Source organism: Myxocyprinus asiaticus, chromosome 2 (assembly GCF_019703515.2).
Source record: "Myxocyprinus asiaticus isolate MX2 ecotype Aquarium Trade chromosome 2, UBuf_Myxa_2, whole genome shotgun sequence".
Taxonomy (NCBI): Eukaryota; Metazoa; Chordata; class Actinopteri; order Cypriniformes; family Catostomidae; genus Myxocyprinus; species Myxocyprinus asiaticus.
This window is the reverse complement of record NC_059345.1, coordinates 59,378,426-59,393,090: the sequence shown is the minus strand read 5'-3', so window position 1 is coordinate 59,393,090 and position 14,665 is coordinate 59,378,426. Positions and strand designations below refer to the sequence as shown.

At 47.5% G+C, this 14,665-nt stretch overlaps 1 protein-coding gene across 2 annotated transcripts in view; it reads left to right on the top strand.

Annotated features, from left to right (window-relative positions):
• Nucleotides 1-14,665, top strand: part of LOC127452695 (cell migration-inducing and hyaluronan-binding protein-like) — a 301,080-nt gene that overhangs the window by 266,742 nt on the left and 19,673 nt on the right. For both annotated transcript variants that reach the window (XM_051718318.1, XM_051718314.1), the window contains exons 22-25: nt 907-1,122; nt 1,797-2,008; nt 3,590-3,775; nt 11,414-11,618. In XM_051718318.1, coding sequence (XP_051574278.1) covers nt 907-1,122; nt 1,797-2,008; nt 3,590-3,775; nt 11,414-11,618 — 819 coding nt within the window. The remainder of the gene's footprint in view (nt 1-906; nt 1,123-1,796; nt 2,009-3,589; nt 3,776-11,413; nt 11,619-14,665) is intronic.

Genomic DNA, 14,665 nt, shown 5'->3' with positions numbered 1-14,665 from the left:
CATGGTGTAAGCTGATCGGGTAGCACACTCTCTCTTTGACTAACATTTAAATTTAATCAGTTTAAAAGTAAGCTGGTTTATTTTTCTCTGAAACCCTGCTCCTCCTCCCCAGCTCCAGTTGTCTAGATCTGCTACGTGGGGATTGTATTTGTCTAATTTTGCAGCAGCAGTATGTCCACATGCTTAACTCAATATGTCTGTGTATTTTCTAGCAGTAGCATGTCTCCGTACTTGCTCTGCAGCAGCAGCGTAGCAAATCTAGTCCGCCAAGTCAATCCTATCAATATGTCATACCCACATTAACATACTAAATCTTTCTGAGAGTTGTCATGACTGAACAACAGTTCATAGTAGCAATGGCTATGTTCCCCCAAAAAATGCCTTATAAAAGTAATCTACACAACTCAAGCGCTCAAGCGCTATATTTCAAATCATACTTTAGCTTTAGTGAGGAAATCACTTTTCACTGATAATCTTTCCCTACAGTGATTTGTTAACTTAAGTGCCACTGAGTTAATGAGTTGAACTTGAGAACCGGATGAGTCAGTTTTGTGAACAACTTGTTCTTTTGAGCTGGATCTTATTAATGAACCGGCTGATCCGACTCTTAAGTTGGTCTGATTGATTCGTTCAAGAATCATGAGAGTTAAGTCAGAGGTGAAAGTGGCCCTAATCAGATGCGAAAAAATCCAAACTTGTTTTTGCTGTTTTCACTCATGAAGCAAGACCCGATCTGTGCCAAGACATCAGTTAATAATCTGAATTAATTGACAGTGTAATTGTTGCCATTGATTTTGCAATAGAACTGATTTTTGATTGTAAAAACAAGTCAGTTCCAAATAATGGATGTATTTTCCTTGTTCCCCATGTTGTTCACCTTTCTCTTGTCTCTAATTATGATGTCAGATCACCTCACGTGTGTTCTTTGGTGAGCCAGGCCCCTGGTTCAACAAAATGGAGATGGATGGTGACAAGACTACCATTTTTCATGACATTGATGGCTCAGTGAGCGAATACCCGGGTGCTTTCCTCGTCAAAGAGGACAACTGGCTCCTGCGACACCCCGACTGCATTGACATTCCGGACTGGAGAGCTGCCATCTGTAGCGGGAACTATGCCCAGGTGAGTCTAACCCAGAGCTGGCAAGATGTCCATACCCACACTCACGTTACTCCTAAACATGTCCATGTTTTGTGTTAGAAGCAGTTGAGTACACAAGCTTGCAAACAGTGCCATTTTTCCATGCAGCACCTTGTTGGGTACATTCAAAACAAACAAAACCTTAGTCTGTTTTGAAATGCAGTTTCTAAAAGAAAAGTAATCAATTTGTCAAAGCTGTCAAGCACTCAAGCACCCTTTCACACACGTAAAGGTGTAATGGTTTGCTCACCCTCATACTTTTCAGAAACCAGGCTTTCTGCTGTGAAAGACAAAACAAATTATTTATAGCAGAATGTCCAAGGTACTCTTTTCTATCAAATTAAAAAGTCAATGGCTATTGTATTGCTTCAGACTTGAAATATAATGCATAGTGTGTTGTAAAAAAGTTGTATGGACTGTCGTTATTATACTTTATAGTGCTTTTTGTCCTTTTGGAGGTTCACAGCCACCATCCAATTTCATTGTTTAGAAGAGAACAGCTTGGACTTTCTGTTACAAAAAAAAACTCCTTTTGTGTTCCACAAAAGAAAGTCAGTCGTATATGTTTGGAACAACATGATGGTGAGTCAGTGACAAATTTGTAATTTTTGGCAAACTACTCCTTTATATACCATGCAAAATGTTCTCCTCTTCAGATTTACATCCAGACCCGGAGCCCAGCCACCCTTAACATGAAGATGGTAAAGGATGAGTATCCAGACAAGCCTCTGAAGCTGGCTGGTGCTCTGGGAAAGAGGAACGACTACCAGCAGTTCCAGCCCGTTATCACTCTGGGAAAAGGATACACCATGCACTGGGATCAAGCAGCTCCTGCAGAGGTCACTATCTGGCTCATAAACTTCAACAGGTCAGTTATTCCTGGATATTTTTACATGTTATTCTGGAACACACTATTCTGATTGGTCAATTACACCATCCAGCCGTCAAATATTTCTGAATAATGACTGCATGTCTGGGCATAAAGTGATACATTTTACAGGTCATCCGGGTATTGCTGTAATCTTTCTAACTTTTATGTGCTCCTGTTCTCTCGTATAACCCTGGAATTTTTACAAGTTAGCTACTATTATAATTTCAAATCAAATCAGTATTTCAAGAGCATTTATTTATTTATTTGCAAAGTAGTCATGTAAGCTGAATAATGAACAGTCAGCCAGTCATTATTACAAAATAAACCCTGATGCAGAGGGGCCTTGTATCACCTGAAGGGGAATTAATTTGCCATAATGGACAACTGACATTTTGAACAATTGATTCTGATCGGTTGATTCTTCAATCGTTGGATTCAGCCATCATATTTATTTATTTTTTCATTTTCTTTTTTTACAACAGTTAGGTCTGTTCCTTTAATTTGATTGGACTAGTGGTGTTTTAAGAGTGCTGATATTTTTTATAACAGCACTGGGATGCGTCATTCTTTACATCACTCTGCTTTTTCATATTTGCTGTCTGTGCATTCCTTAGTGACACAGTATTTGATTGTGCTTTGGCTTCTTTTAAAACATTAGTTGTATTATTGGCAGAGCCGTATTGTATTTAAAGTGTAAGTTACTCAATATTAACTTCTTGTTTTGAGAACTGTTTATACAACAATGTTGATATTCCATAGCTTAGATCCTCTTGCTTAGCTTTCATGTATCTCGTCTTATTGTTCATTGCGAAATTTACATTTATTTACAGTGTAGATGTTAAAAATCTGAGATTCAAAATCTGAACCTGGAAATAAACAAAGTTTTAGCAAATTTGTGATCTTTTTTTTTGTAATGACATAAGAAAAACTGTAAATTGGAAAATGCAAAATAAAAGCATTTGTGTAAAGTAACCCCCCTTTACCATGTAATAAGCAGGATTATGTACTGTCAACTGGTCAGTGTTCCAAAATAAATCCCGTCAAGGTGATACAAGACCCCTCCACTTTACATTGGGGACCTGATGACCCTGTCGGGTTTATTTTGCAATAATGAATGACTGGCTGACTGTACATTATCCATTTATTTAAGCTTAAAGTTAGCTCCATCAACTGTAGAAAGTGTTATTGTCGCTCAGGTTCAAGTTTATTCGCCGACAAAATTTACAGTAGATTTTTTACTCTTAATGATTTAAAAATCTTCTGGACTAGAAAATATTCCTCTGATCTATTGCAAGAGGTACATGTAAGAGCATGTCAGTTCCAACACCTTGTTTATTATAGTAGTTTAATTACTTTTTAAAATTATATTCAATAGAAAAAGCAGCATCTTCAACTTATCCAAGTTTAGAAAAAAAATAAAATACAAAAAAAACTTTTTAACGTTCCTTTGAACCAGGACTATGGCGCACTCTAGTGATTGACACAGATACTGACTTAATACTGATACTTACTATAACTAACCTGACAAACCACAATTATTGTGCTTTATTAACTGAAGCAGTATTGCTTCATTTATAGAAAAGATTGGATAAATGTGGGTATCTGCTACCCCAGAGGCACTACATTCACCATAATCTCTGACATCCACAACCGCCTCACCAAAGAGACAAGGAAGACAGGGGTGTTCATGGGAACCACTCAGAGAGAGAAGATGGGCCACTCACACCAGACAAGAGGATATTACTACTTGGAAGAGGACACTGGGTAAGATGCTCTCTGTATGGTCAGATAACAGCTTTGTTTATATAGTGCCTAACATAAGTCACTATCTGCACTGGGTGGGGGGGCTTTTTGCCACTTGTATTGGTAGGGATAGTCAAGAGAGGAAATAATGGGGAGAAGGATACAGAAATGACAGACCCAATCTTGAGCACAGGAGCACCATGGTTCAACATGTCAGCATGTGCGATAAACAGTAGGCCACAGCTCCAACACAAAATGCCATATTGATGAATTCAAAAAGATTAATAAAGCAATTGATTAAAATATTTAAGTATTAAAAGAATACAACTTCTAATGTGGACCATTATATCCATGAAATAGTAGTAACTAAGAAGACTTTAACAAGACCAGTAACTAGATTAACATAGGAAGACAGTATTATTTTGATGTTGATAGTTTTGTTATTGTTTAAACGGATAGTTCACCCAACAATGAAAATTCTCTCATCATTTACTCACCCTCATGCCATCTCAGATGTGTATATCTTTCTTTTTTCTGCAGAACACAAAGATTTTTAGAAGAATATCTCTGCTCTGTAGGTGCATACATTGCAAGTGAATGTTGACCAGACCTTTTAAAGCTCGAAAAATCACATAAAGGCAGCATAAAAGTAATCCATAGGACTCCAGTGGTTTATTCCATGTCTTCAGAAGTGACATGATAGGTGTAGGTGAGAAACAGATCAATATTTAAGTCCTTTTTTTCTATTAATTTCACTTTCACATTCTTTTATATTTTTAAAGTGACAGTGGAGATTTATGTTTAAAAAATATTAAATATTGATCTTAAATATTGATCTGTTTCTCACCCACACCTATCATATCGCTTCTGGATATATGGATTAAGCCACCGGAGTGATATGGATTACTTTTATGTGGCCTTTATGTGATGCTTTTGAGCTTTAAAGATCTGTTCACCATTCACTTGCATTGTAAGGACCAACAGAGCTGAGATATTCTTCTAAAAATCTTTGTGTTCTGTAGAAGTAAAGTCATAGACATCTGGGATGGCATGAGGATGAGTAAATGATGAGTGATGAGATTTCCATTTTTGGATGAACTATCCCTTTAATATAAACTATACAGTAAACAGATCCAAACAAGTTTTTTAATAACATACACTTTGAAGTAAACTTTTACTGTATATAATCATTCTAAAGGAATGGTATGATGTTAAATAAGAAATGTTTAAGATTCTGCACTATTTCTATATCACTAGTAAAACAAGCAAATTTATGACACTGAACACATTTACTCATTTAAACAAAAGGTCAGATTTCCTTGTTTCCATGGAATGACACAAATTGCTCTTTGGAACATTCTCAAATTATGCTGGGATAATATGGATCATCAGGTTTTACACAAATGTGTGGAGTCCATGCCATCTTGAGCCAGCTTGGGACCTTCATGTTAATTTTTCTATTTAACGTTTCACTCAAATTGTTAGCCTTATAAATGGTAATGAAAAACAAAACTGTATTAAATTAGATCGCGAAATAGATGAATTTTCACAAAGGACTTTTAAACCCCACTGTACTGTATATAAAGAAAAATACAGAACTAAGAAGACCGTTATTGTGGGAAATCTGTGTTTTGACAGAATACTATTTCTTTATTGATCTATATCAGTTCCCTATCTGTCACCCACTCGACGTTGTGTCGATGTAGTGACACTAGGGGTCACTCTTGGGAGCCCGACACACCTCTGGTCTTTGATAAAAGGCCAATGAAAATTGGCGAGTGGTATTTGCATGCCACTCCCCCAGACATACGGGTATAAAAGGAGCTGGTATGCAACCACTCATTCAGATTTTCTCTTCGGAGCCGAACGGTCATGCTCACTGAGCTGAATACTACTGTTCATTCGCCTCTGCTGGATCTGACGGCGCATTTTAGCGGCTTCTCCCCCATCTGCACTGGTGCACTGCAGAGAATGCCCCTGGGCGCTTCGGCAGAAATAAAAGAGTATATTTCTCTAAAAGAGTATATTTCTCTAAAAGAACGGCACACACGGAACGTCTATTTAAAGACGTGTCTTTTTAAAGATGCTTTTCCGATTGTGTGTTATTCCTGGTTGCGCTCGTTATCTCTCACCTTATGATGGTCACGATCACTGTCTTTCGTGTCCGGGCACTGTTCACGCGGAGACAGTGTTCGTGGATGGTCATGTTCTCATTGCGAGAATATGTCCATGGCAACGTTGCGGTCACGGCTCGCCTTCGTAAGAAAACGAGCCACCCCAGAAACTCCACGCCTCGGTCCTTTTACCCACGGGTATGAGGCCAGCGTGGCTAGCACTGGGGGCGATTTGAGGATCCCAATGGGACCGCCTCCGCCGGGTATCCCCCCGCGGACCTCCCATTCCCCAGCACGCTCGTCTGCCCCGATCGGGCTTCCGGATGAGTCCGCCGGCTCGTCTCACGGCGAGTTCGACCTCTTATTCGGAGCCCGCGAAAGTGATGTGCTCTCGAGTGCAGCATCGGAGAGCGGGCTCGTCCAGTCGGAAGCCTCAGCTGGGCTCCTCCCTTCGGGGTCGATTGCCCAGTCACAGACTGACGCGGAGATGATGACATGCTTTCCTGGGCAGCCGCGAGCGTCGGCTAGAGTGGAACTCACTGCTCTTCCCTGAACCCTCGCGGCTTGGTGATTGGTTCCTGGGCTCGCGGCGCCGCTCAAAGCCACGCCCCGCCCCCATTCCTTTCTTCCCGAAAGTGCATGAAGAGCTGACAAGGTCGCGGGAAGCACTTTTTACTGCCCGGTCCAGATCTTTTCAGCGTCCCCGGCTTCACTATCCTCGATGGTGGGGCAGCCAAGGGCTATTCGGCAATCTCCCGGTCGATAAAGATGCTCACGGTGCACCTATGCCCGCAGAGTGCCGCCACCTGGCACGGGTGCCCAAGGCCTACGGTGCCGCTGGACAAGCCGCCTCCACCCTGCACGCCATGGCTCTCCTGCAAGTCCGCCAAGGCGCTAAAGGAACTGCACGAGGGTAGTTCCGCCCCGGGATTGATGCAGGAACTGCGCTCTGCGACCGACCTCGCTCTCCGAGCAACAGAGGTCACGGCGCGGTCTCTCGGGCGGATGATGGCCACACTAGTGGTCCAGGAGCGCCACCTTTGGCTCAACCTGGTCGACATGGGTGAGGCTGACAAGACACGATTCCTTGCTGCCCCCGTTTCCCAGGCGGGCCTATTTGGCGACACCCTTGAGGACTTTGCCCAGCAGTTTTCGATGGTAGAGCAGTAGATGGATGCTAGCCGGCATATCCTGCCCCGGCGCGGCTCAAGATCCTGCACCCCGTCTACTCATCACCAAGGGCGTCCCCCTGCGGTGACTGCACCAGCTCCGCCACAACCCGCCCCTTCAGCCCGGCCCCGGCATGGAGCCCACCGCAGGAAGCAGACGCCACCCATCTCGCGGCCGCCCAGAACCTGTGAAAGGCTTCAAAGCGCCCTTGAGACGGGTGACCCAAGGACAACGAAACCCGCTGCTCTGGAGCTGGTAAGCAGATCTCCATCTTTTTGTTACCTTTTGCGTGGTGTGGCCCTCGAGCTCTGCCCCGCCGCGAGGCCCCACCTGCCGGTACATCTGATGACGTTGTCCCTTTGGTCCCCCTTGCGCGGCACTTGGACGCATGGCTTGTGCTTTCCAATCTGTCGCGAGGGCTGGTCTGGACCGTCTGACTCGGCTGCACGATTCACTTTGCCGGGCATCCGCCCAGGTTCAGCGGTGTCTACTTCACCTTGGTGAAAGGCAAAAATGCTGCTACCTTGCGCGGAGATCGCTACCCTCCTACGGAAGGGCGCAATAGAACCTGTCCCTCCAGCTGAGATGAAGAAGGGTTTTTTCAGCCCCTACTTCATCGTACCGAAAAAAGGCGGTGGGTTGAGGCCAATCTTGGACCTGTGAGTTCTGAACTAGGATTTACACAGACTCCCGTTCAAGATGCTGATGCAAAAATGCATTCTGGCGAGCGTCCGGCATCAAGATTGGTTCACGGCGGTAGACCTGAAGGATGCGTACTTCCATGTCTCGACCCTTCCTTGACACAGACCCTTCCTGCGGTTTGCGTCCGAGAGTCAGGCGTATCGGTACAAAGTCCTCCCTTTCGGCCTGTCCCTGTCTCTTCGCATCTTTACGAAGGTCGCAGAGGCTGCCCTTGCCCCATTAAGGGAGGTGGGCATTCGCGTTCTCAACTATCTCGACGACTGGCTAATCCTAGCTCATTCTCGAGACATGCTGTGCGCACACAGGGACCTGGTGCTCTCACACCTCAGCCGACTAGGGCTTTGGGTCAACTAGGAAAAGAGCAAGCTCCTCTCGGTTCAGAGCATCTCTTTTCTCGGTTTGGAGTTGGACTCAGTCTCCTTGACGATGCACCTTATGAACGAGCGTGCCCAGTCGGTGCTGGCCTGTTTGAAGGCGTTCAAACAGAAAAGAGCGGTTCCACTGAAACTTTTTCAGAGGCTCCTGGGGCGTATGGCACCCTCGGCGGTGGCCACCCCGCTCGGGTTGATGCATATGAGGCCGCTTCAGCACTGGCTCCAGACTCGAGTCCTGAGATGGGCATGGTGCCACGGGACACGTCGCGTGGTCATCACGCCGGTTTGTCACTGTCTTTTCAGCCCTTGGACCGACCTCTCGTTTCTACGGGCAGGTGTTCCTCTAGAACTGGTTTCCAGGCACGTCGTGGTCACGACAGATGCCTCCAAAACGGGCTGGGGCGCTGTTTGCAACGGGCACGCAGCCGCCGGCGTCTGGACGGGTCCGCAACTGCATTGGCACATCAACTACCTCGAGTTGTTGGCAATTCTGCTCGCCCTGCGGATGTTTTGGCTGTTGATCCAGGGCAAGCACGTGTTAGTTCAGACAGACAACACAACAACAGTAGCATATGTCAACCGCCAAGGTGGTTTGTGCTCTCGTTGTAAGTCACAACTCGCCCGCCGTCTCCTCCTTTGGAGTCAGCAGCACTTCAAGTCGCTGCAAGCCACTCACATCCCAGGCAACCTCAACACTACAGTGGACACTCTATCACGACAGGTTACCCTCAGGGGAGAGTGGAGAATCCACTCTCAGGTGGTCCAGCTGATTTGGAGTTGATTCGGCAGGCACAGGTGCACCTGTTCGCTTCCCAAGAATCCTCCCCACTGCCCGCTCTGGTACGCCCTGACCGAGGCCCCCCTCGGCATAGACACGCTGGCACACAGCTGGCCCCCTGGCATGCGCAAATATGCGTTTCCCCCAGTGAGCCTGCTTGCACAGACCCTGTGCAAGGTCAGGGAGGATGAGGAGCAGATCGTCCTGGTAGCACCCTACTGGCCCACCCAGACGTGGTGCTCGGACCTCACGCTCCTCGCGACAGCTCCCCCCTGGCGAATTCCCCTGAGGAAGGACCTTCTTCCTCAGGGACGGGGCACCATCTGGCACCTGCGCCCAGACCTCTGGAATCTTCATGTCTGGCCCCTGGACGGGACGCGGAAGACCTAAGCGGTCTACCACCTGCAGTGGTAGACACGATCACTCAGGCTAGGGCCCCCTCTACGAGGCACCTGTATGCCTTTAAGTGGCGTCTGTTCGCTAAGTGGTGTTCTTCCCATCGGGAAGACCCCCCAGAGGGATCAGTGCTTTCCTTCCTGCACGAGAGGTTGGAAGGGAGGCTGTCCCCTTCCACCTTGAAGGTGTACGTTGCCGCCATAGCAGCACACAACGACGCAGTCAACGGTAAGTTCTTAGGGAGGCACAACCTGATCATCAGGTTCCTAAGAAGCACTAGGAGGCTGAATCCCTCCAGACCGCGCCTTGTCCCCTCATCGGACCTCTGTAGTTTTTTAGGGTCTACAGAGGGCCCCCTTTGAGCCTTTGCAGTCAGCCGAGCTTAAGGCATTCCCTTTGAAGACAGCCCTCCTGACTGTGCTCACTTCCATCAAGAGGGTAGGTGACCTGCAAGCATTCTCTGTCAGCGAAACGTGCCTGGAGTTCGGTCCAGTTTACTCTCACGTGATCCTGAGACCCTGACCGGGCTATGTGCCCAAGGTTCCCACCACCCCTTTAGGGACCAGGTGGTGAACCTGCAAGCGCTGCCCCAGGAGGAGGCAGACCCAGCCCTGTCGTTGCTGTGTCCGTTGCGCACTTTATGCATCTATTTGGATCGCACGCAGAGGTTTAGAATCTCTGAGCAGCTCTTTGTCTTCTTTGGTGCACAGCGGAAAGGAAGCGCTGTCTCCAAGCAGAGGATCGCCCACTGGCTCATTGACGTCATAACTATGGCATATGTTGCCTTGGACATGCCGCTCCCGGTAGGGTTACCAGCCTATTCTACCAGTGGTGTAGCGGCTCCCTGGGCCCTGGCCAGGGGTGCTTCTCTAACAGACATTTGCAGAGCAGCGGGCTGGGCAACACCCAACACCTGTGCAAGGTTCTACAACCTCCGGACGGAACCGGTTTCGTCCCAGGTAGTGGCACGCAGCACAAGCGGATAAGCCCGGGATAGCTGGCCAGGTGTATCGCTTGCACATAGCACCTTCCACCTCCCTTGGAGCTGAAGACGTACGCCATTAATTCCCAGTAGTGTTCACAAACTCTGTTCCTTGGTTGACTTCCTCCGAGCCCTGTGGCAGTCGAGTTTTCGGAGAGACTCGCTGCCGGCCCAGTACACATGCTAATTAAGAGTCCTGTTCTGGGGTAGGTGCTCCGCATGTGGCGGTTCCCTGTAAGGCTAACCCCATGCGATATATATCTTCCGCTAGTTCATTTCCCTGCTGGCAAACTGCATCTTCCTTGGGCAGAGTCCCTCTGCCCCAGTCTCCATGTTTTAGTAACTCCTCCCCCATTGGGCAGGATCTACCTTGAAGGCTCTCCACATGGTTGGAAAGACCGTGTGACGTATTCTTCCACTTAAATATCCCCCCCTCTCTTTGGGCGAGGTGTGGTCTCCGCAGTGTCTTCCCCTTGGGAGAGACACCCCCTGACTAGACCTGGTGGCCCAGTCAGATAATCCCCCTTCTTTTTTAGGGAGTGGAAAAAGAGAAGGGGAAAAGAGGCCACGACTGGGTTAAGCCTGTCTTTATCTTTGGGTAGTCGACTTGTCCCCAGAAAGGGCCGTTCAACACTCATAACTATGTTGGGGGAGGTTACGTGTCGACCTGGTGTGCTGGCTATGAGAAACACAGCAGTCTGCCCACCACACACCGCCAGTTCACGTAACACAGTTCAGCCAGTTGTGTCGTTTTGTATAGGGACCCCTAGTGTCCCTCCTGCCACAATGCTGAACTACCCGCTGAAATGGCCGGACCTTATATCGGCTCCTCAGCATAAAACCTGAATGAGTGGTTGTATACCAGCTCCTTTTATACCTGTTTTCCTCTGCTTGTGAAACAGAATTAAGTTATGCAAATGAGTATTATCACTCGGTTGGAACTACAATTAAATTTCTTAAGAGGCTGGATTTTAAATGCTTCAGTTTTGTTAATTATTAGTTTTGCTGCTATTTTTAAAGTGTGTCATGGCCTCCAAACTCCCACTGTCATTCATACGCCCACATTTTCTCTCCTCTGGAAGCAGTCTTCTCTCTCTCTCTCTCTCTCTCTCTCTCTGATGTCTGTCTGCTGTCTCCCTACAGGCTGCTCTTCCTTAAAATCAAAGCGCACAATGAGAAAGAAGACTTTGCTTTCTGCTCGGTGAAGGGATGTGAACGAGTGAAGATCAAAGCCATTATCCCCACCGGCAGCGGTCCCAGTGACTGTATATCTGAAGCCTACCCTAAACATGCTGAGATGCCTGTCGTAGATGTGTCTATGCCCAAGAAACGTCCCCGCTCAAGACTGGTGAGAAGATATTGGTTCATCTTTTGTTAAGAATCTCTTACTGTTAAACCACTGTAGTTATATGACAATGTTTGAAGTTTAGTGTAATGCTGCATTCCATTCAAATTTGAATGTAGGATATTAAAGCAATAATCCAATTGAGTCTGTTTTGTTCCAGTGATTTTACCACAGGTAAGGAGTGTTCTTAGGTACGATGCAAAGCAGGGTGCCTAAAACTCCCTTACCCATTGTAGAATCACTGTAACACACATACTTGGGTGGTTTATCACTTGTATGAAATGGCGGCAACAACACTGATAAAAGACACCAATTTTTAATATACAGTTACATTTATTATTAAAGGGATAGTTCACCCAAAAATGTGGTATACCAAAAATGTTTTATCATTTACACACCCTCATGCCATCCAAGATTTATGTGTTTCTTTCTTCTCCAGAACACAAAGATTTCTTTTAATGTTTTATGTGAATTCTACATAAAATTTTGTGTAAAATAAGAGTTCATTTAATTTGATTTGCTGTAAATCGTCCTGGTTACTTTCATAACCTCCGTTCCCTGATGGAGGGAACGAGATGTTGTGTCAATGTAGTGACACTAGGGGTCGCCCTTGGGAGGCCCAAACACCTTTGATCTTTGATAAAAGGCCAATGGGAATTGGCGAGTGGAATTTGCATGCCACTCCCCCGTACATATGGGTATAAAAGGAGCTGGCTTGCAACCACTCATTCAGGTTTTGTGCTGAGGAGCCGAGACAAGGTTCCGGGGCCAGTTGTGTGCCAGCGCATCTGTGCCGAGGGGAGCCTCGGTCAGGGCATACCAGAGCGGGCAGTGGAGGATTCCCGAGAAGCGAACAGGTCTACCTGCGCTTGACCGAATTGACTCCAAATCAGCTGGACCACCTGGGGGTGGAGCCTCCACTCTCCCCTGAGCGTGACCTGTCGCGAGAGTGTGTCCGCCGCGCTGTTGAGGTCGCCCAGCATATGAATGGCTCGCAATGACTTGAGCCGCTTCTGAATCCAGAGGAGGAGACTTCGGGCAAGTTGCGACATGCAACGAGAAGCACACGCCACCTTGGCGGTTGATGTACGCTACCGTCGCTGTGTTGTCCTTCCAGACCAACACGTGCTTGTCCTGGATCAACGTCCGAAGCCTCCACAGGGTGAGTAGTACTGCCAGCAACTCAAGGCAGTTGATATGCCAACACAATCGTGGCCCTGTCCAGGAGTCGGCGCCTCAGCCATGCTTAGATACGTCTGTCATTGCCACAACGTGCCTGGACACCTGCACTAAGGGGACCCCTTGCCGAGAAAATAGATGCTCTGAACCGGGGAGAGCTTGCTCTTTTCCCAGTTGACCTGAAGCCCCAGCCGGCTGAGGTGGCTGAGCACTAAGTCCCTGTGTGCACACAACAAATCCCGTGAGTGAGCTAGAATCAGCCAGTCATCGAGATAGTTGAGGATGTGGACGCCCACTTCCTTTAGCAGGGCAAGGGCTGCCTCTGTGACTTTCGTGAAGGCGCGAGGTGACAGGGACAGACCGAAGGGGAGGACCTTGTACTGGTACACACGGCCCTCGAAAGCAAACCATAGGAAGGGCCTGTGTCGAGGTAAAACCGAGACATGGAAGTACGCATCATTCAGGTCTACCACCACGAACCAATCTTGATGCCGGATGCTCGTTAAAATGCATTTTCGCATCAGCATCTTGAACGGGAGTCTGTGCAAGGCCCAGTTCAGTACTCGCAGGTCCGAGATTGACCGCAACCCACCGCACGATGAAGTAGGGGCTGTAAAACCCGAACCCAAAGGTGGGAGCTCAGTCGAGTCCTCAGCGTCAGACTGGACCAGCCTGCTCTCCGATGCTGCATTCGCGAGCTCATCCATTTCGCGAGCACCAAATGAGATCGCGAACTCGCCCTGAGATGAGCTGGCAGTCTCATCCCAGAACTCAACCGGGGCAAACGAGCATACTGGGGAATGGGAGGTCCATGGGGAGTTACTCGGTGGAGCAGCTCCCATTGGGGTCCCCAAATCGCCCCCAGTGCTAACTGACAAGGCCTCAAACCCATAGGTAGAAGGACCGAGGCGGGGAGCCATTGGGGTGGTTTTCCCTCTAACGACGGAAAGCCGCGACCGCAACGTTGCCATGGTCATGCTCTCGCAGTGAGTACATGACCTCTCCATGAACGCTGTCTCCGCATGGGCAGCGCCCAAGCACGTAAGACAGCGATCGTGGCCATCGGAAGTGGAGAGGTATGACCACAACCAGGAAATAAACACAGACAGAAAAGCATCTTTAAAAAGGCGCTCTCCGTAACTGCCACTTTTTTAGTAGGGAAAATATTCTCTTTTATTAGGAAGAATAAAAGTTTGCAGATGACATCACTGTCATTGGACTCATCCGAGATGACGATGAGTCTGCATACAGAAGGGAGGTTAAACAGCTAGCTGTCTGGTGCAGTCAAAACAACCTGGAGCTGAACACGCTCAAAACGGTGGAAATGATTGTGGACTTTAGGAGGAACCCCCCCAACACTGTACCCCCTCACCATTCTAAACAGCACTGTGGCAGCAGTGGAGTCATTCAGCTACCTGGGCACTACCATCTCACAGGACCTGAAGTGGGAGAACCACATTGACTCCATTGCGAAAAAGGCCCAGCAGAGGTTGTACTTCCTTCACCAGTTGAGGAAGTTCAACCTGCCACAGGCGCTGCTGATACAGTTCTACTCAGCGGTCATTGAGTCTGTCCTCTGCACTTCAATAACTGTCTGGTTTGTTTCAGTTACGAAATCAGACATCAGAAGACTACAAAGGACAGTTCGGACTGCTGAGAGGATTATTGGTTGCCCCCTGCCCCCCCTTCAAGAACTATACACTTCCAGAGTGAGGAAAAAGGCTTGAAAAATCACTCCGGACCCCACTCACCCTGCCCACTACCTTTTTGAACTGCTGCCTTCTGGCCGATGCTTCAGAGCTCTGAGCACCAGAACCGTCAGGCACAGGAACAGTTTTTTCCCTCAGGCTATCCAGCTCATGAACAGTTAA